The sequence below is a fragment of the Thalassophryne amazonica genome, chromosome 2 (genome assembly GCF_902500255.1).
Source record: "Thalassophryne amazonica chromosome 2, fThaAma1.1, whole genome shotgun sequence".
Classification (NCBI taxonomy): Eukaryota; Metazoa; Chordata; class Actinopteri; order Batrachoidiformes; family Batrachoididae; genus Thalassophryne; species Thalassophryne amazonica.
The window spans coordinates 138,154,718-138,177,816 of record NC_047104.1 but is presented as its reverse complement, the minus strand read 5'-3'; the positions used below and the strand labels follow the sequence as shown (position 1 = coordinate 138,177,816).

The following is a 23,099-nucleotide window of genomic DNA, read 5'->3' as shown; positions in this document are numbered from 1 at the left end:
CACTCACATTTCCACTACATCTGCAAAAAACTGGGTGGATGCAACATGAACTTGTACACATGGTAGGGATACTGTAGAAACTGATAAAGATTTGGTCTGCTCTGCATGGATGTGACCAAATGTTGGACATGTTCAAAAAGATGTCATGAGGACATGGTTGAATCAGGATGCAGTAAGAAAATAATAAGGATGTAGTAACAATATTACTAATATTACTGATGCAATTCAACCTAGTAGGGACTGACGTGCACAGATGGGATCTCACAACAGCAGCAGTCTGAGGGCTGCGTTCTGAAATGTGCCGATCCCTGTCCATGGTGCTGCTATGCAACCAAAAAAAATAAAACATTCTCACCCACGTCTTCATAGCAATGAAGGTTCCCTTCAAAGACTGTGTCCGCCTACATGCTCACCCACAAGCATGCACATTTCACTGTCTTTAATAGTGTGTTTGGCAGCAGACCTTTTTTTCTGACTGCAGTTTATTGTTCAACCTACATGTGGACACAAGAAAACTTGCAGAACAATTGAAAAAAAAAATGCAGCACATGACGCAGTACTGATAAGGATACACACTGAATGAGGTATGCACATAGTGCTATCTGATTATTTGGAGTAAGAACATTATCATGATTATGTCCTTCCCTGCCACGTTCTTACTGCAATTAACATGTTCCCACTAATTTCATACAAAGTATGGACTTGAAAAGAACAAACTTTTCTATTTTGACCACATCCCCACAGTGTTCATCAAAATTTTCAGGACACGGTGCTGCCATCATGGCCTTTATCTGAGTGTGATGGGGTCCTATATGGGCCTACCTATACAACTGGCTTCCAGAGCATAATTCTGGATCTGCTTAAGAGCCATCTAGACAAGATTCTCATTGCAATGGCCAACTGCACCATCTACTATATAAGAACCTCAAGGCCAAATTATTATCCAGGAATTGACAAGCATTTGTTACAAAGGACCACCAGAACCTCAAGATCACAAATAAGGAACTAATGAAGGACTTGAAGGCTTCAAATAGAAAAGACATAATCCGGCTTGCTTTCCTTTTAAATTTTGGTTTGACCTCATTTTGTGTTTTAACATCTTACAGTGCATTTTTAATGCATTACAGAAAGCACTTGTAATTTTGTCCAAATACAGAACATGCTACATAAATAAACCTTGTCTTACAGAGAGGATTTTAATGTTGGTGTGAGTTCGACTCACCTTCTTTGCCTTCTTCCTCATTGTGTTTCTTTAACCACTCGATGTTCTTCCGGATGGCATCCAAATAGGTTTCAGACTTTCCAGGCACATCTGAAGTTTGGAGAAGAAACAAACGAAGAACCAAATGAAAAAGCAAGGTTTTTTTAAAGTTAGATATAATAGAAAACCTAGGAAATAATGCAGACTCATTCTGTTACAGGACTTGAACACCTAGAAGAGCGAGTTCAATTTTACATTTATTACTGTTATATGAGTAAATAATCAAATAAGGTGATGTGGTGATGTGCTGGTGCCACGCACTACTGCATCCATCACACTACGAATCCACGCTGGGTCCTGAATGGCAGGATGCAACCAAATGACATGAGTGGCCCCATAGCTAGAGGTGGGCGGATCGATCCTAATATTGATAATATAGATACCACCGCTGGGTATTGATACTGAATGATCTTCGTGTAAAAAGATCGATAGTCAAGCTTTTTTTCTCTCCCGCACGCACTGACTGCTGCGCACGCAGATTCATCAAAGTCTACTCTCTGTCTGTAAAAGCAGTGCTGCGCTGTGTCACACAACACGGAGTTGTGCACCCTAGTATTGTGGTTTGTCAGCTCTCTACCTCAGGAGATTTTGTTTTAAGTTGTGTTGAGTGATATTTTTTAAACAAAAATATTGATTGTGATAATAATGTATTTTGTTGTCACGTACAATGTTTGACAAAATTCTATCCTATGTCTTTTGGATCCTTTGGGTCTATGAAGCCTAAATATGAAAAAGTACCAGTATCGGTATCGATATCGGCGATACTGGGCCTGTATTTACTTGGTATCGGATCAATATCAAAATTCCCGGTATCGCCCACCTCTACCCATGGCATTTTCCAGCTGTTGGCATCCACATGTTGGACTTCACAGCCCTACCCAACACCCAGTCCAAGCAAGGGCAATACAAATATATCTTCCATGTATATTATATTTGAATAAAGATGTGCCTTCACCTGCATACCGCAATTTAACTGGCTGATTTCTTTTTATTTTGTGCTTACGGTCATTAACATGCACCAAATTTTCATTTACACACTGTTGTCTACGTCACATTACATTGGGCACGTGTCTGTCAGACTGACTTGTCTCCGTTTGGGGCTGCTCCTCTTTTGTAGAGTCTTTCAGGTTCTCGTACTCCTTCTGCATCTTGGCTGCTTCGGCCTTGGTGTTGTCATCCTCATCCAAGTTTTTCCCTATAACCACAAAACACATCATAGAGGTTACAATCATTCATCAGTTTGAGACATACTGTAGCTGAGATCTTCTTAACCCCACATATTGATGGGAAGTCTAAATGCCCAAAAAGTATGTTTTTATCCTGGAATGTCTCCATATTATGGATTGTAAATGAGTTTCTCAATAACTGGTATACAGGGATCAAAAACAACAACAAAAAAATACAGCTATTTTCAGGTTTGTCTTGCTCTATTTTACAAAGGTTTTTTAAAAGGTTGAGATTATATTTTTTTACAGAATCAACCTTTAGACAATCAAGTTTTCAACATTATTCTAAATAGTGGCCACATCCCAGCTGTCAGACACATTATATTTTTATTTATTTAAATTAATTTTACCAGCAGGTCCAGTGAAGTCAGGGAGCATGAGAGACTTGCCCAGTTTGTTCTTGGTCTGCATGGCGATCATAGCATCCAGATTTTCTGCAGGTGGATGAGAGAGAATAAACATTTACTTTACATTTATGACGTGAACTCTGTCCACAGAATTAATTAGGCGGAATGAATTTATTATGCCGTTTGGAAGACATACGCAGTTCCTGTGTGACTCAGAGGGCAATTATCATGAGAACAGAGTTGTATCTACTGAAGGAAAAACAGATCTGACGGGCTTGAACATAAAAGACCCCATTCTAACCCAATCAGAACATAAAATTAATTATATTCAGTCTATGTTGGAAGATTAAAGAATACAACAAAGCAAAAGATCAGTCTCACTACAGACACAGTGCATATGCTGCATGAAAACAGTACTAATAGTAGCACAAAAAATAATCACATCACACATAAAGTGTCAATATACTTGCTCTTAATTTGACTATTTATTTTGTTAAAACACACTATCCTCCATTATCATGCAATGCCTTTTTTTTTTACACTTATTTTAACTGTACTAACTATGATGCTCGGACTTGGCACAGAAGCAGCAGATGTGTGATTCAGTCATCAGACCCTTGAAAGAAGCAGGAGGGTTTTTCAGCATCTGTATCTGTGTTATGACTGCCGTTACTAGAAGAACCCAAAAATACAGGCAGTCACAAAACAGGAGGTAAGGTGAAATCACTGGTAGGTATTTATTCAACCAAAAGTACCAAAAATAGCCCAGCAACCCACGTGAAAACAACAGGGGGAAAAATGAAGCAAAGATCAAAACACAAGGCAAAAAGCACTCAAGCAAAAACCACTAAGTGGGTAACGACAGAAATGAACAAAACACAGAACACAATACAGCTACTAAACTGGAGGTGACAAAGATGCACTCAAAGCACTTACAAATCACAAGGCACAGGAGAAACCAAAGCAAACAACACAAGGAAAACCTGAAGCTTAAATGCACACTGGGGTGATCACACAAACAGATGACAGGTGAGAGTAATTACAAATCAAAAACAGCTGGGGAAGAGACACAGGAAGATATTAATCAAAACATACAAGCAAACCATGACCACTAAAATAAAAGTGGAAGAACAAACTATAATCAATAAAGAAACAAAACCAAGATCAAATAAACCCAGGAATGAGACATAATAAAACCAGACTACAAAGACAAAGAGAACTAAACTGCAGAACTGTAAAATAAACAAAGATGGACAAGGATAAAGACAGTACACAGACATGCAAATCCACAGGGACGTAGACAATAACATCACAGGGAACAATCACAAGGAGGGAAGTCAAAGGACAAGGACAGATACAAAAATAAAAACACATAGATAACTCAAACAACAACAGGACCAGTCACAAGGGGGTGGCAGAGGATAAGGACAGATAGACAGGGATCCAGACAAAGGACAGACCACAGACACTGACGTCACACCATGACCAAGGACACACACACACACACACACCAAAAGACAGACCACAAGAACAGATAACCACAGATACAGACAGGGGCCGGACACTGAGAACACAAACACAGGATGCAGACATGGACAAAGGACACACCATAACACTCTGCGACTGAGCTGCCCTAGTTAGGATCCACTCTGCTCACCCCGAACAGAGAAGGAGCTACAAAAGGTGCTCTAAACATAGTCTGCTGTACCTTAACAAGACTGGATTACCATGTCACTAGCAATCTGGGATATAGAACATATGAACCCTTGATGGACAACAACAGATCTGGCTGACCTGAAAGGTGAACAATTACTGTCTCTTGCAAACTCCAGAAACTTGACCTCAAACATCATCGCCTTGAGTGAAACAAGATGAGCAGGAGAAAGCCAGCTATAGGAGGCACAAGGGGCTACACCTTCTTCTGGAAAGGGCTCCGTGAGGGAAAACAACAAACCAATGGCATCGGCTTGCCATCAAGAACTTTCTCCTTCCAAAACTGACTGAACTCCTGATGGGTATCAGTGAACAGCTGATGATACTCCACCTCCAGCTTGCAAGTGAACACTATGCAATGTCACCTACATGCTGCTCCTCATGAAGTAAACTGAGCACACTCTCATCACAAAGACCATCTTCATGCAAAATTTCAAAGTCTCCTGGCAACATTCTCACTTAAAGCACTGGCACCTGCTCGACTACATGATTGTCAAAAGTGCAACCAGAAAGATGTCCTGTCCACCAAGGTAATGACTGGTGCAGATGACTGTTGGAAGGATCATTATCTGATGTGCTCCAAGATCCGGCTGAACATCCGCCCCAAGAGAAGGCCTAGTCACTGTGAAACTGTCAACAGGTTCAACATCACCAAGCTTGGAGACCCAGAAAAAGCCATGACAACAGCTTACCAAGAAACAGTCGGACATCAGAAGAGGAAACACTAGGACAACCAGTTCCTCCAATGACCAAAATCAAAAAACGTTCCTCAACCTTCAGAAAGATCCATCCCCACAAGAGAAAACTTTTGACTCTAGCAAAGTAAAGGCACTCATCGAAGTGAAACTTGCAATTTGAAAATTCATTGGTGGTCCAACAAGGCTACTGAAATCCAAGCCCTCACCAACAGAAATGACAGCAGAGGCTTTATCAATGCCACCAAAGTAATCTTCAGCTCCTGCCCCAAAGAACATGGATCTCTTCGAAGCAAGCATGGCCTGGGCATGCTGAGGACAGATGACATCAGTGCTCGATGGAGAAGACCTCTTGAACACCAACCCAAACTCATTCACACCTACAGTCCAATTAGACTCACCAAATCCACCTCACCTGCATGTCTTTCGGAGTCTGAGGAAGCCGGAGCAGTCGGAGTGTTCCCAGGCAAACATACAACCTCCACACAGAAAGGACCGGGTGGGAAGCAAAACCCACAACCTTCTTGGTGTGGCAAGAGTGAGGCAACAGTGCTACCCACTAAGCCACCATGTTGCCGAAAAGAATAAAGTAAAATAACTACTATTCTTGTGGATTAAGACATTTTGCAAGTAGAGTTGTAGTACCTGTAATCTGGATGTGTGATCGTGTTCTGGGTCTTGATCATACTGCTTTGGAAATTTGCAAAGTTGTCAATAAAGGTTTCACATTAAAATGACGAGAGGAACCAGACAGACAATGACTGAAACAAGTGCTTTTTAAAAGCCAGATCCAAACGCTGAATAAGATTCATCAAGAAAGAAAAATATTTTAGAAGGTTATGACTGCAGATTTATAACTGGACATGAAGGTTTGTTCTCATTGATGTTTCTCTCCTGCCTCCTCTTTCTTATTATCTAACCATCTCACTTTCCATCTCTGCTTTCTCTTCTTCCTCCCACCTGTAACGGGGTGGAAACTTATCTTGTCCATCCACACACTGCCTAAAATGTGCTTTGACCTACCCAGTATCACTCTCTCTCACTCTCTCACCTTCAGGCTGATTAGCTTTGATTGACAGCTTTGTGCGGTTAGATGTGTACCTGTGTGACTCATCGAGTCGTTTGGGGGTGGAGGCGTGGCATGGCGTGGCGTGACATGGGGCAATAGCCTGTTGCTAGGTGATGGTGAAATGTCATCCTATTATCGCTGCAAAATCAACACAACATGAGACCAAGGAGTTTCCCAGGAAACATGCTGCATTATTTGTATATACCTGCCTCGCTCTAATATAATTTATTCCTCTGTAAGAACAGAATAACCCGTTAGTTACTGCTGTACCATTCAGCAGGTTTAATTAGAACAGTGATAGTCAGCCTCTGCTTTTAGAGTTTGTTTTCATTTTTAATTAGCTTTCAATGTGTTTTGTAAGCAGACTGAAAGAAGCCGCTGCTGCTGGCACGGCTACGTCGGAGTTTTACACCCTACAGTCAGCTTTGCTTCTCTTTGCCAATACGTAGCATTGACAAGCAAGAAGGAAAACAGCTTTGTCAATGCTTACGTAAAAAGGCTCATCCAAAATGGCGATGCTATCAAACAACATGTAGGTAGCTATAACTATCTAGCTTGAAATCAGGACTTAGCTAATACAATTGTTCAAATGTTAACAGACTGGTTAAAGCTGAAGTGGTAAGATAATACTGGAAAATATTAATACACCTTTCCACATAATTGTTAATTTGTTACTGGCGAGCAGCTATTTAGCTAGCTCAATATTGTGGGCTGCTTTTTTCAGTTGTCTCTGCTTGCTACCTTATAGCAACAACTATCCTATTAGCAAAGTCAATACTAAGCTAACTGAATGTCACAGTACTAATCACCAGCATGAGATTCTGCCTTATGGAAGTATAAACTTGTAAAACCAATGTACAATTTAATTTGCAGTCCGATACAAGTGAATACTCAAGAATACAAGTACAATCCCTTCATGTAAAGGCTTGTAGATTATCTGGTTAGCAACTGTTCTCAAACTATATTTATACATTGGTATTAAAAAGCTTTAGCACTTTTGCAGGAAATAATGTATTTTGCTGATATGTATTCATTGGTAATATCTCAACCTTGCAGTTCTAAATTTTTTAATGATTAATTATCTTCAAATTTACCCACCAGTAACTAGCATAAAACGCCCAGCTCAGAGTCCACATTTGCAGGTTTTATAGTTTCATTAGCTAAATCTGATATTTATGTTGCATCATTCACTTTCATGTTTGCACGTTGTATTTAACTCTGGTGTAATTACAACTAGATCCCGAACATAGAAGCATTCAGCAAAAAATCATGACATTTCAGATGGAAATGATGAGAATGTGTGCAAGCAGGCAACACTGGTCAAAGCTAACACTGTTAGCATTAGCACTTGTATGCAAAATGCATTGTACAACAGTCAGTGAAATGGCCACACAAAGAGATGTAAGCTGTGAAACAAGAAATGTCAAATCTAACGTGACTGCTCTCACTCTGATCACTTTACCAGATATGTATTCACTCAAATATTGCATGTGTTATGTAAAGGTTTTATTTAGATTGTTCACACTACTCCAAAAATCATTTTGGTGCCACATGTCCAGAGTGGGGCAGCATAGTGGATTAGTGGTTAGCACTGCTGCCTCACAGCAGGAAGGTCATGGGATCGATTCCGAACTGTGGCCTTTCTGTGTGGAGTTTGCATGTTCTCCCTGTGTTTGTGTGGGTTCCCTCAGGGTGCTGTGGCTTCCTCCCACATCCAAAAACATGCAGGTTAGGTGCTTTGGAAACTAAATTGTCTGTAGGTGTCCGTGTGGGTGTGAATGTGTTTGTTTGTCTATATGTGGCCCTGCAACAGACTGGCATCCTATCTAGGGTGTACCCCGCCTCACGCCCTATGACTGCTGGGATAGGCTCCAGCTCCCCTGTGACCCTTAATTGGAGTAAGCGGTTGAAGATGAGTGAGTGAGAGTGTCCAGCATCAATATCAGATATGGAGCACTTCAGGCTGTAATGTGAATGTGGTCAGAGAAATGCACAGATGCAGAAATTCATAGAACTAGGTGAAAGCTAACGGTCAAATGTTATAATATACATATCATTGCAGATTATACTGAACCTGAATGAACCCAATTATTTAAAAAAAGTAAAAAATTAAAGACTTACCCAGATAGGACACTCCCTCTTCTGGCGTGATGGTTCCGTACTTCACCATCATCTTTACAAAGTCAATCAGCGTCTTCATAATGGTGATCAGCGTCTCTCTCTCTTGGGTGTCCCGATCTACAACAGACAAACCAGACACACCAATTGCCACTGGTTACCATGGTGACCAAGACACCACACAGCGTTTGGCTGCAGGGGTCATGGACCTGTTGATTTTCATCCACGTCGTGTACATGGAAGAAAAGCAAGCATCTGTTCCTTGACAGCATCATTGTCATGACAACAGGAGCTCAATAGTCCTGATCCTGATTGATCAAGTGTAAATTTAGAAAGACTGAAGCAGTGCCTGTGGCTGTGATTGGAGAAGTGGTGTTTACCTGAGTCGAGGCTCCTGAGCAGACGGTAGAAGTTGGGGAAGTACTGCAGGTCCTGGAGTCCGTCCTCAGTTCTCACCTCATTGCCTTCCTCAGTATCTCTGTCCAAGGTGTCGTCACCCTCATCTTCTGCATCTCTTTCTACTTCATCTTCAGTCTCGTTTTCTTCCACTTCCTCCTCATCTTCATCCTCATCCTCATCATCATCACTGTAATGCCGCCTAGCCGATGGCCACGTATCCTGAAAATACCAACATCGGTGTAATTGTTTTCCATTTTTATTGTCACATTATCATTGTGAACACTTGTTGCAGTGTATACCGTGTTGGGGTCTGACATCTGGTCCTCCTGTTCTTCTTCTGTCTCTTGATCATTGTCATCAATATCTTCAATCTCATTGTTTTTGGCATTTTTGGTGATGAGATCCTGGAGGGCTTCAGCGACCTGGTACTCGAGAGTATCTGCCTGACTATCTGTGATCTGCAGAGACACACACAGTTTACCCTGAGGTACCACAGCAAACATGTAACAGTGCAGTGTAGGTCATAATTTCCCACTGACACACCCTAGGATTGCACCCTGAAGTCAGAATTCCAATTCATCCACTCGTTTGAACCCCACATGCCCAACTTCATAATCCAAGATGGTTGTTCCAAGCATCAACAATAGTGTAAGCTGAGTTTGTACTTTTTTAAAAGCAATTCTGTCTCTTTGGTGTCCAATTTAATAAAATGTGCACACAGTACTGTCCATAGGTACCCATTGCATAGGTTTGTCTATGAAGTTTTTGATAGATGTTGCTAACAATGACTGAGTACACCGTGCTACAATCCAAGGAGGAATCCGAGCAGTAAATTGAAGCACGAAAGCCCCAGTCACACAAGCGGAAAAATATGACGGCAACCTCATTGCGACCAGAAAAAAATGGTGGAATCATGTTGCTGCCAGCTACTGATTACCAGGAGTTTTGACGACTGTCTGGCCAAGTTGACATTGAGCATACAGCACACTCAACCTCTGCGCGACTATGTTCAATTGCAATGTCACCTGGTGGAAGGTTGTCCCCAAGCAAGCGCAGTCCAACTAGGACTGAGTGCACGCACTGTCAGACAGACTGGTGGTGGCTGCAAATAATCAGCGTCTTATTTAATTAACACAAACACATTGCTCAGTCAACTGTAGTGGGCTTGCGGCGCTGAAACCATACATTTATGAGCAATGCGTAGATCAGCTCTAACATTATCCAAACCCGCTACACATTTCATGCCACAGGTGCATAATGGATATGGATACAGTCACACGTGCATGGACCTATTTCAGTGTAAAGTCAAGTTTGTGGTGGGACAATGTAGTTTCATTATCTTGGAGATCAGAGATTGTGTATGTTGTGCACACTAACTGACTGTTGTTTATTAGAGAAAGAAAAAGTAAAGGAACAGAGGCAGACACCTGCAGTGCTGAATTTGTGGCTGAATGTGTTCCTTGTGAAAAGCAGGTGATCTGTCCACCTGTCATACATAAAAAAACTAATGTGCATGGTTCACCTGTTTTTTATCTGTACACAGAGCAGTGGACTATTTTGCGTGTACAAAAATAAGCCAATGAATTACAAATGTGTCTTTTTACAAGCCTCCATGTCTGACATAAACAGCAGAAAAATACTTTTACACAGACGTGTTCACAGGACATTAATAGAACCCGAGGTTATTTCAATGGATTGCTTTACAGAAGGTAAAAGGCACAGAATGTATGGATACATGCAGTCTAAGGCAGATTCTATGGCAAACTACTAAGGATTTCTAGTAATAATTACTTCATCCACCTCTCCATATAAAGCCATGCAAACCTTTCCCGTGAGAATAATGTAGGTAATTTTTGCATAGGTTTGCCTACGAAGTTTCACTGCTGCCATCTTGATGCTCCTGACAAGCATTCTGGGTAACGTAGTTTACAGCAACACCCAACCACACATTTTCTCCTCTTTAGAAGGGGGGGCATTTGCTCTCAAACTGAACAGAAACTCATGACAATTGTTCCCTTTTCTTTTCTAGTTTATTTTTGTGTAGGTTTCTCTATGAACCTTTACTGCCTTCATTCATTTTGGTACTCCCTTATGAGCATTCAAGGTAATGTAGTTTACAGCAACACCTAACCACACATCTCCTGCCTTTCAAAAGAGAAAAATAAACATCAGTATTTTTAAACTGAACACAAACTCATAATTGTTCCTTTTTCTTTTCCTGTTTTTTTGTGTAGGTTTCTTGGTGAACTTTTACTAATGTCATTCATTTTGGTGTTCCGAGCATTCTGGGTAACGTAGTTTACAGTAACACCTAACAACACATCTCCTCCCTTTAGAAGAGAAAAACACCTACTGAATTTGTATCAGGCCTTTCCAGATTTTGAGATTTTTGTTCAAGCAACAGGAGAAATTTTGTAATTCTTCACTTAATTTATCCTTTTGTGTAGTTTGCATGGAATGGGTACTTGTGCTGACCCTCAACATGAGTTGTCACTTGTTCAAACTTTTCAGAGAGAATACTTTTTTGTATCTCTTGTGTCCCTTAAAATGTGTGAATGATGCTGATTCAGTATTCCTGCATAAATTATTTCCATTAGGGATGGAAAACAAGAATCAGGGACCACCAAAGACAATTGTGACAGAGACTGATCACACTGCAACTAGGTTCTATGTTTTACACTTAAAATCTTTTTTTCTCCTTTTGTGGAACGCAGCACAATTCACACATCTGTTAGTGTGACTGCGCGCTAACAGGGAGAACAGAGACAGACCTCCTGTTGAGCAAATGTCACATCACATGCAGCTCCACTCGAGTGCCACATGATGTTCCAAATTCACAGCTTACCAGGCCCAGCTTGAGCAGCTTGGAAACAGTTCTGTCAAACACTCCTCTGTCATCTTCCTCGTAGATCTTGTTTGCAATCTTCTGGACGATATCCCCTGCTGTCAGGGGAGTGCCGTCCACCTGACGGAAGCTCTCCGGATCATCTAAGAGAAGAGGGACAACATGTGATTTAAGAAAATACAGTTATTAGCTGTGTATTTGTGTCTTTAGGAATATGTGAAAAACTGCTTTCTGATTTTATTCCATCAAAATTGCAGTTTTACATCAGAACAGTGTTAAAGTTAAAGTCATGTCTGTAGTGTGGAAAATATACTTTCAAATGTCATAAAGAAACACTGTGAATTATTCATTCAATGGATCATAGTTGATCCTTGATCCTAAATAACCACCCCCATGGTTCTGCACACATGGGAACCACAGATTAATTGCAAAGTTTTCATAATAGCGTGAAATACAGATTTATTGTCTTGGTGACTTGGTTTTAAAAGTAATAACTGGTGGACATTATGGATGATACCAGTCACCCTGTTCACACTGTCATCAGCAACCAGAGGAGCCTCTTCAGCCACAGACTGCTCCTTCCCAAGTGCAGGACCAACAGACTGAAGACCAACAGACTGCTCTGTGTGCTTCTTACCCTGTGTACTGCTATACAATGCTGCTGGAACCTCAATTTCCCTGAGGAAGTCTTCCCAAGGGATTCATAAATTTGTATCTAAACTAATCTAAATGTCAATGCAGAGTTGCAGAGAAACTAAAGCAGTTGTGCATTCCTGTCAGCAGAGCATCTTATAAGCAGACACCCTTTGCCACTTTGCCCTTGTTTTGGCTCGATGCAGTCAGTCACAGGCTTGATGCACGTTGGTTCCAAGCATGGAAAGAATCACTTCAAAATATCAAGAGTTGAGGACAGAGTGTTCCAATACAATCTACGAGTTTTTAATCTGTTGCACCCTTCCTGTGAAACAAAGAAAATTACCACATTCAAAGAATTAAGATTTTAACACTATGGAAAGCGTAACTGAGATCAAGTGAGAATTGTACAAATGAACTCATGATTAGTGTTATTTTTAACACATTGTGGGTTGAGTTAACACTGAAGAGTTTACTCTCTAAAATAAGTCTCCTCATAGTGGGGCAGATTAGTGAGCCAGTGTTCAGGATGATGGTGGAGGATTAGGTGGTGTTGATCCTGACACTCTGTGGCCTCTCAGTCAGGAAGTCCAGGATCCAGTTGCATAGTGCTGAGGGGGCTCCTAGTTCAGCCAGCCTGGAAACCAGTTTCTGCAGGATGATGAACGCAGAAGTGAAGTCCAGGAACAGCAGCCTCGCATAGGGGTCCTTGTTCTGTGTGTGGGAGAGGGCCTGATGCACCACGGTGGAGATGGCATCAGCTGTGGACTGGTTTTGCCTGTACGCGTACTGGTGCTCATCTCCAGTCCCAATCGATGGTCTACTTCAGGCGCCTTATCACCAGCCTCTCAAAGCACTTTGTGGTGATGGGGGTGAGTGCAACTGGCCTGTAGTCATTGAGGCAGGATGGTGCAGAGGTCTTTGGCACAGGGATTATCCTTGATGTCTTGAAGCACGGCGGAACTCTGGCTTGGGACAGAGAGGTGTTGAATATATCGGCCAGAACCTCAGACAGCTGGTGTGCACAGTCTTTAAGGACCCTCCCTGGTATTCTGTCAGGGCCCGGAGCCTTTCCGGGGTTGATCCTCTGCAGCACGTTCCTCACCTCAGCTGTAGTGATGTTGCTGACTGGGGGGTCTTTGGTGGAGGGAGGGATTCGGGAGGGGGTGGTGGTGTTGGACGCCTCAAAACACGCATAAAAGGCATTTAGAGTGTCCGGGAGCGATGGGTCTGCAGAGCAGTGTGCTACATTGTTTTTGTAGTCCGTGATGCATTTGATGCCCCTCCACATGCTCCGCGGGTCGTTAGATTGGAGGTGGCCTTGAACCTTGAGGGCATATGTGGACTTAGCTCTTTTTATTCCCACCGACAGGCTCCTTCTGGCTGCTCTGAGTGCTGTTGCATTGCTGTCTTTGCATGCAGCATCATGAATTTTCAGCAGGGAGCGCACCTTTCTGGTCATCCAGGGTTTCTGGTTTGGCCTGATGGTGATGGTCTTGAAGGTGGTCACATTGTCTATGCAGTTCCGGATGTAGCAGTGCACAGTCGATGAGTATTCCTCCAGGTCCACATTGCTCCCTGTTGTTGCAGCCGCTCTGAACATTTGCCAATAGGTGGTCTCAAAGCAGTCTTGAAGCATGGACACAGCACCAGTTGGCCACACAGAGATGGTCTGTGTGATGGTGTCCCTGCTTTTCAGGGACACCATCACACATTTGTTAATTTATATATATATATATATATATATATATATATATATATATATATATATATATATATACTACTGTTTTTTTAAACAACCTATTTCAAGCATTATGCCAAAATGTGCATTACAAGAACACAGTAATTTGATCATCTCCCCTTCTTGGGCAAATGGTTCAATCTGCAAAGCGCACCTGCATTCATCTCTCTCTCTGCTCTGGCATGTGTTTGTGTCACGTGGTCCTGTGATCGCTGGTGGTAACCTCGCCCAGCCGTGCTGTCAAGTGATTTTTGCGAGGTATTTATTCACAGTTTATGTCTGAATGTGAAGAGCAAGTGCAACTTTCTGAAGTGCTTATTTTACTCACCTGGCTACCTATCGCAAAACACAGTATATTGTTCTACAAATTAGTGCGCGCTGTGCGTGGTCAAATGTAAGATTGATTCAGTGTTGTCTTTTTTTTTTTCAGCTAAATCCTCTTGTCAGCTACTAAATGGTGTTGCCTTTCAATCTGTGTAGCTTCCATGAACAAATCACTCTCCTACATCAAATACCATGTACACAGATCTGACCTTAAATGCTTATTTAAGGTCCTTAACCAACATTTCAGAATTAAGACAGTAAACTTTACCACAAAGTTGAATGCACAGCATGATAATAAGTGAATAATTTAAATTCCTGCTAAAAAGGCATAAATCATAAAACTCATTTTGTATTTTTATTTGTTGGCAGTAAGTGGCAAACCAAGCCTGCAGTGCGGTGATGGATATCACAGCATTTTTTTCAAAAGCAAAAAAAAGCTTCAGGTGAGGTTTGTGCACTTTATAGCAGGGTTCTAGCTAGCGCAGACTTGCGTTACGGCCCGTTACGCTATAATTTTGGACCGTTATGCTTATTTTCGACCGTTACGATTTTCAATACAGCATCTGTAATCAACCATTTCTGCAGCGCGACTCCAGTTTGAAGCATGAATCAAAGCAATGCTTTGATTGAATGGCTTGTGGTTCTTTGATTCACTGCTCTTCAGAAGCGGTAAGTCTGCTTCTTAACCCCTCTGAAAGCCATTAAAATATCATGAGTCACTTTTGTGTGGATTAAAGTCACTAACTGGGACACTTGTCTTATTGCACTCTAGAAACGAGAATCGTCCTCCGTTCCGTTGTCACAGCTTCAAACGCTGCGCAGCTCTCTGACTCTGTCTCTCTAGAGTCCGCTCAGAATTAATAACTTCAAAATGAATCGCCGCTTTAAATAAAATGACACCTCTTATAAACGTTGCAATACAGACAATAAACTACAATCAACTAAAATGTTTTTTTTTCCTCCCAAAATGAGATGTCCTGCATTCTTTATAAACCTGACCTGCAGCACAGCTGTAAGAGCTGCAGCTCATAGGTATGGAAATACATTCATGCCAATAATAATATCTGAAAGGAAACGCGTTCGACAAAAACTAACAGATTTTATTTCTGTTGATGTCCAGAGATCAAGGATCCACCATGTACAGTTTATTATGTCCAGAATTTAAGGATCCAGTAACCAATTTCATATTTATTTACTTTAAGACTCAATAAAATGTTGTTCAATTTCAACTTAATCAGCTTATAAAGCACCAAATTACAACAAAAGCCGTCTCAAGGTGCCTCACACAGAACAGTTCAACATAAAAAAATAAAATAAATAAAAATAAAATAAATCAAATACCTAATTAAAAACAGAAGTAAAAGAATAAAACATAATAAAATAAAAACTACTCATAAGAAAGGGAATAAAAATAGGTTTTAAGTCTTGACTTAAAAATGTCCATGGACTCCGACTGCCTCACTGACAGCCATGTACTGGATAACCCAGAATGAGATTGCCCACTCAACAAACTTCCCCAGCCTTCTGGACATGCTGTCGTATCTGGCTTTTCCCCTTTGGGTACCCCTAGAATGGCCAATTTTTAGCTTGAATTTTCAAAAGCTTCCCCCCTTCTGCACCCCCCGGTCGCTTCACTCCCTCGACATTACCACTACGCTAAAATTTTATCCTAGCTAGAACCCTGCTATAGACCTTATGTGATAGTAGATATGGACATTGAGAATAGCAAAGGATGGAAAGTGAAGCTCGGGGTAAATTGAATATGTGTATCAGACTGTGGAGGTGTCTTACTTGTGTTACTGGTGTTTTGGTATGAATTCTGACTTTTAAGTCACACATTTTTATTTTTCTTACTTTTAATGACTTCATTAGATCTTGTCTGTCCTTTCTATGCTTTGCTGTTAATTCAATAAATAATTCATATTCATATATTTCTTATCCTGAACCCATTTATGTGCAGTGTACCATCTGTGCTAAACCAGGTCCTCCTGCACACGGCACTAAACCTCACTGATCATAACAACTGCAACTACTGTATTTTTATGACTTTAGAAAATCCGAGACATCAGTCAGTTTGTAGAATAAATAAATGAATAGCCAAAACTAAAACACAATCTAAGTAATGCCTAAAACTGTCTAAATGTAATTGAAAAGTGATACCAGGGTGAGTGTTCTATACTAAGTACTATGACATAATAATCTGTTAAGATGAAATAAAAAATCTTCAATAACTATAGGCTCATAGGACTAATATAAAAACAAGGATAATATACTTTACTCAGCCTCTCAATATTTCAGACCTGCTCCTAAGTTGCAATTACTATTTGCCCTCACCACATTAGATTAAATTATTTGTTATATAAACTGCACCAGAATGCAGGAATTTTATGTATGGGCCGTTATCCATTGCTAATATGCGTTATTTTTTTTTATTTTTTTTATCATTTTGACAATGAATGCAACTTTTACAATGTTTTCACTCTGAAATCATGGGAAATTGTATTTCTGGACATCTATATTTTAAAAATTTTAAAAATGTGCTAAGCACCCCTAAAACTGGAAGTCTAAAATTGCCTCTGCATGTCTTAAACTAAATTATAAAAAATTAGAATGAGCTATAAAAAAAAAAAAAAATCACCCACCATACAGGTGTCATGGAAAGAGAAACTTGACATTTTAACATAGGCTTCCATGGGTGCCTGTTCACATTTAAAGCGAGCCTCAAGTGGCCATTCAAGGAACTGCATAGCACAAGAATACACTGTATGCTTGCTTTAGCATTCTTCTTCAGAGTTTCCTTTCAATTAAGGGCTGTCTTCTAATGATTACAAAGGTGGGTTTTATGTTTATGCCCACTTCTCTTTGCTGGATTTAGAAGACCACAGAACCACTGGGGACCAATTTTCACAGAACTTGGTGGAAAAAAATGGGTGGACTGACATAGAAATTATTAGATTTTGGAAGAATCTGCAAAAGAGATGAAGACTGTTTTTTTTAAGTCTGATGTGACGCAATGTTTGTCCTCGGTGACAGGTCAAAAGTGAAACAGGCAGATGGACTCAGACCCAACACACTCATGTTAACCCTTCACAACATGACCCGATAGTGCAGTGAGACAGGTGTGTGTGTGTGTGTACCTTGGTACTTGCCATATTCCATTCCATTCTTGGTGGAGTCATAGTCCTCAGCCAGACGGCGACTCTTGGTGGAATCTGATTCATCTTGGATGTACTGCTCCTTCTTCTGGCTCACCTCTGCAGTGTCCTTTGATTCCTGGCTTTCAGCCGTGGATTTGTGGGCAGTAAACTCATCATGGCTCTGGTCGGAGTCTTTGTCTTTGGAGGCAGTGGGAGATTTTCTCTCTGAAAAATTGTCCAACAAGAGAATTGGTGAAGAAAACCATCATGTTAACAGTGATGTGTTTGGCACGTTGTACTGTCATTGCTACAACAGCAATACAATAAAGCTTATTTTACTGGAAGTACTGCAACATGAAGCCACTCAGCTTTCGGAAATAAAAGACTCAATTGATCTCCAGTAAGGTTTCGTCTTACCAGCTGACTGAACTGCAGCCTTGACACTGTCTGCTTCAGCAATCTGTGGAAATCAGAGGAGATCAGATTGAGGAGCACACGCCTGCACTTCTATGTAACCATATCAATATGGAAATGACCTCAGCACCACAACAGTATCTACACACATGTGGTTTCAAAATTTTTACAGTAACTTGAATATCCCTGCTGCCACCAACCTCAGCTGGAAGACCAAACTAACCCTCATGTTTTGATGGTGGGTAGAACCCCACACAGACAGGATGAACGAAACCTGTGACCTTCAATGAGGAGACAATTGGAACCACTGGTGCGGCGTTATCCCAGTAACACCACACATTTTAGTAACGTTTGTCCATGGTTCTCTATTGGTTGCATTGTATGACAACATTCCAAGAATGTTTGTAGAATATTTGTTCATATGTTTTAGGAAATATCACTCCACAGAGACAGTGCTCACTAAAGTAGTGAAAGATCTTCTGTGAGCAACGGACTTAGACACCACTACGGTTTTGGTGTTGTTAGATCTCAGTGCTACGTTTGATACCGTGGATCACCATATTTTGCTCGATAAGTTGGAGAATCTTTTTGGGATTACTGGAAGTGCCCTTGCCTGGTTGACGTCATATCTGTCCAGTCATTCTCAATGTGTCTTGTGTAATGGCACTACCTCTGACCTTGGTGACATGAGATTTGGGGTTCCACAGGGATCTGTTTTAGGCCCCTTGCTTTTCTTCCTGTATGTAGCACCCCTTGGGCGTATACTGTGGAGTTTTGGGATTGCCTTTCATTGTTACACTGATGATACTCAGTTGTACATGCCAATAACTGCGGGAAATTTCACTCCCATAAAATCCCTGGAGGACTGTCTTCTATCAGTGAGAAGTTGGATGTCTAGGAACATCCTACTTTTAAAAAACTATAAACTATAAAACTATAAAAAACACTTTAAAAACTGTTCCGTCATTGTTAACAGGCTTCCGTTGAAAAAACTTATGAAGTTTGTCTGCTTTCATCCATTACAGTGTTTTTTTTTTTTCGCAGTAATTAAAGACAACATCGTTAAATGTGTCAAACATACGCCGCTTTTCATGCCGCAATAGAGCTTTAAAGAAGTGGTCAAAATGTGTCAAATACACAATCATGGTTGGGCGAATAGCCTTTGCCTTTTTCATTCTTGTGAACACTAGTGATGGATTAAACAAGCATGGTGCGTTTTCTCTCTGACACTTGCTATATATATATATATATATATATATATATATATATATATATATATATATATATATATATATATATATATATATATATATATATATATATAAAATACACGCTCAAAAAAATGACTCATTGGATGAACTCAATTCAGTTATGTGCAGGATTTCCATCTAATAAATAGATGTCGCCCCAACTCAACAAAAGCACATCCATGCAAGATCATTTAATTTTAGTTGGGACTACATATATTTATTAGCTGGAAATCCAATGACTGAATTTCAATTTAGTTTGTGCTCAGAGTGTTCAGAGATGCCATGCTATGCACAAAGGGCCTTACGCTGGTTTTAGGGCAGAGTTACAGTAGTGTTCAGAATAATAGTAGTGCTATGTGACTAAAAAGATTAATCCAGGTTTTGAGTATATTTCTTATTCTTACATGGGAAACAAGGTACCAGTAGATTCAGTAGATTCTCACAAACCTAACAAGACCAAGCATTCATGATATGCACACTCTTAAGGCTATGAAACTGGGCTATTAGTAAAAAAAAAAGGTAGAAAAGGGGGTGTTCACAATAATAGTAGTGTGGCATTCAGTCAGTGAGTTTGTCAATTTTGTGGAACAAGCAGGTGTGAATCAGGTGTCCCCTATTTAAGGATGAAGTCAGCACCTGTTGAACATGCTTTTCTCTTTGAAAGCCTGAGGAAAATGGGATGTTCAAGACATTGTTCAGACGAACAGCGTAGTTTGATTAAAAGGTTGATTGGAGAGGGGAAAACGTATACGCAGGTGCAAAAATTATAGGCTGTTCATCTACAATGATCTCCAATGCTTTAAAATGGACAAGAAAATGGAAAACAACCATCAAAATGGATAGAAGAATAACCAGAATGGCAAAGGCTCACCCATTGATTAGCTCCAGGATGATCAAAGACAGTCTGGAGTTACCTGTAAGTGCTGTGACAGTTAGAAGATGCCTGTGTGAAGCTAATTTATTTACAAGAATCCCCCGCAAAGTCCCTCTGTTAAATAAAAGACATGTGCAGAAGAGGTTACAATTCGCCAAAGAACACATCAACTGGCCTAAAGAGAAATGGAGGAATATTTTGTGGACTGATGAGAGTAAAATTGTTCTTTTTGGGTCCAAGGGCCGCAGGCATTTTGTGAGACGACCCCCAAACTCTGAATTCAAGCCACAGTTCACAGTGAAGACAGTGAAGCATGGTGGTGCAAGCATCATGATATGGGCATGTTTCTCCTACTATGGTGTTGGGCCTATATATCGCATACCAGGTATCATGGATCAGTTTGGATATGTCAAAATACTTGAAGAGGTCATGTTGCCTTATGCTGAAGAGGACATGCCCTCGAATTGGGTGTTTCAACAACACAATGACCCCAAGCACACTAGTAAATGAGCAAAATCTTGATTCCAAACCAACAAAATTAGTGCCTCGCAGATGTGAAGAAATCATGAAAAACTGTGGTTATACAACTAAATACTAGTTTAGTGATTCACAGGATTGCTAAAAAGCAGTTTGAACGTAATAGTTTTGAGTTTGTAGCAGCAACAGCAGATGCTACTATTATTGTGAACACCCCCTTTTCTACTTTTTTCTACTAATAGCCCAATTTCATAGCCTTAAGAGTGTGCACATCATGAATGCTTGGTCTTGTTGGATTTGTGAGAATCTACTGAATCTACTGGTACCTTGTTTCCCATGTAACAATAAGAAATATACTCAAAACCTGGATTCATCTTTTTAGTCATATAGCACTAGTATTATCCTGAACACTACTGTATGTCGCATGTGAGCTCGCCTCCGTGCTGTATTCTAATATATTATAATAGAAGTATACTTCTGTTGACAAAACATTCTATTTCAGGCACACTACAGCACCACCAAAATGACCTGATAAACCTTAGGTAGATCGAGCTACACTGGAAAGGCAGCTGCAAAATTGAGAAAGGAGATATGGAACAACACAAGAACCACTGCCATAAATATAGATCTGTAATGTCAAGAAATATATTGATTAATCAAAAATATTGGTAGCAGCTTGTGATTTTTTTTTCATGGAAATGATAAACACTGAACAAACAGCTCGTTTCCACCCAGGATTAGCTCTGGTTAATAATGTTTGCTCCTCTAATAGCCAGTTTGGTTGAGCCAGGACCATAAAAGCAGCGTGGGCAGATATTGGATGGGAAATGAGATAAAGTGTACATGAAGAAATGTCTCACCTGCTCTTGTAGTGGTCTTTCTTCTGTCAGTTGTCTGTTGTACACAGCTTTATCAGCAGGAAAAAACACACATTTAAGTCATTTAGCTGGAAGGCTTCATCATTGCTAATGAGTAAGTCTTTTTTGTACACGTTAAATGAAATGCGTTTGTTATTAATACGAATTATTAGAATAACTACTTGCACAGGGCTTAAAGCACTGAACAAAACTAGACTGAAAAAAAGTGTTATTCAAAGTACTTATTTACATTGGTCTAATGGAAAATTGTGGTTTCCAGTTTAAATCTGCTGGAATTACTTTACCAAATCATAAATATACATTGTCAAAAACTAAAAAAAAAGAATAGCTGTAACAAATTACATCATTTTTTTAAAGTTGATCCAAAGGATCATTTTTTTCAGTGATAACCCAAGTCATAAAAGGATAAACAGTAGGCAATAATAATGCACAAAAATCCCAAATTAAAAAGATGATCATACAGAAAATAGGTGTGATTTATACTCTCCAAAATGCACTCACATCTTGTGGGTCACAGCTGTAAATTTTGCACAGATTAACACACTTTTTGATAAAATTATAAAGACCTGTAAGTATAATCATATTTAAAACTTTTCCTTATTGTTTTTGCACCCATTCTATCTTTTTTTTTTTTTAATAATTGAGACCTGATGGGTGCAAACGGCTGCACAGAGGCAGACCTTAATCGGATTATCAAACAAAAGATTAAACTGCAGTGAAAATAGACCACAAGGGATTAAAACGCAGCTCAAAGCTGAGCTGCAGATGAAGTTTAAAGGCTTCACTTTTCATTCATGTGGTCATCTGAAAAATAAAATATCAAGCAAGAGCCACAGCATATTACACCATTTAAGACACCATGCATGAACTCAAATTCCAGAAACAAAAATTCCACACAAGCAGACTTTTACACGGTCTGACTGCGCTGAAATCCGATTTTCATTCTTTACGCATGAATCTTAATCGGTAAAAAATAGGTTTAGGTTGACTTTGCAGTATTTTCAGGGATCATGTGCTTTTCTGGCACCGTTTTTTTACGCACCCTTTGTTGCAGACGTGCGTGGCACAGTGTGAACTCACCGTCCACGGAGGCTGTGGTCGTGGGGAAGGCGGTGATGTGGCTCACTACAGTCAGGGTGAGGAGCAGCAGGAGCGCACAAAGCCTCACTGACACTGACGCCATCCTGAAAGGAGGCGCCTCCCGGTGTCCAGCACGAAGAGATCGCCGTGTGCGTCCTCCACAGGAGCAGCGCTGAACGTGTGGACAGCTCCGCCGGGGCCGCCGCGTCCTGTGCAGCCGCTGTGAGAGGCGCGCCGGGCGGGGAGGTGTGGCGCCGGAATCCGCTCGGAACCGGAGCTGTCGAGGCGCTGCGGTGCTGAAACTCGGTCGACCTCTGTGATTGTGGATAAGCAGGGAGGCTGAGAGCCCGTGTGAGACACAGCATCACCTGCTGAGGCAGTAATACAGCCCACTATCACGGCCCCGCCCCCTTCTGTCTGTCCAGAGGACGAGGAGGAGGACACTGAAAAAAGTGTCCATCCACGAATGTAAATATTTTAGCCCTAAAGTGTACATTACTACAAGAATACCAATGGCAAAGACTAATGGCTTATGATCAATTTATTTAATTTATTGTACACTTGTTTAACTCTCTGGGGTCTGAGGGCATTTTTTTTTTTTTTTTTTGGACAGTTCAC

At 40.6% G+C, this 23,099-nt stretch overlaps 1 protein-coding gene across 2 annotated transcripts in view; it reads right to left on the bottom strand.

The window, feature by feature from the left end:
- The window catches only part of scg3 (secretogranin III), a 38,548-nt gene extending 15,677 nt beyond the window's left edge, over positions 1–22,871 (bottom strand). Inside the window, exons 1-11 of one of the 2 annotated variants that reach the window (XM_034194361.1) lie at positions 22,482–22,871; positions 21,384–21,430; positions 17,926–17,968; positions 17,509–17,733; positions 11,674–11,816; positions 9,128–9,286; positions 8,810–9,047; positions 8,433–8,549; positions 2,838–2,921; positions 2,346–2,456; positions 1,223–1,312 (exon numbers count right to left, since the gene is read on the bottom strand). In XM_034194361.1, coding sequence (XP_034050252.1) covers positions 1,223–1,312; positions 2,346–2,456; positions 2,838–2,921; positions 8,433–8,549; positions 8,810–9,047; positions 9,128–9,286; positions 11,674–11,816; positions 17,509–17,733; positions 17,926–17,968; positions 21,384–21,430; positions 22,482–22,584 — 1,360 coding nt within the window. In that variant the 5' untranslated portion in view covers positions 22,585–22,871. The remainder of the gene's footprint in view (positions 1–1,222; positions 1,313–2,345; positions 2,457–2,837; positions 2,922–8,432; positions 8,550–8,809; positions 9,048–9,127; positions 9,287–11,673; positions 11,817–17,508; positions 17,734–17,925; positions 17,969–21,383; positions 21,431–22,481) is intronic. The other variant, XM_034194371.1, reaches the window with a different exon arrangement.
- Between the last annotated feature and the right edge of the window lie 228 nt (positions 22,872–23,099).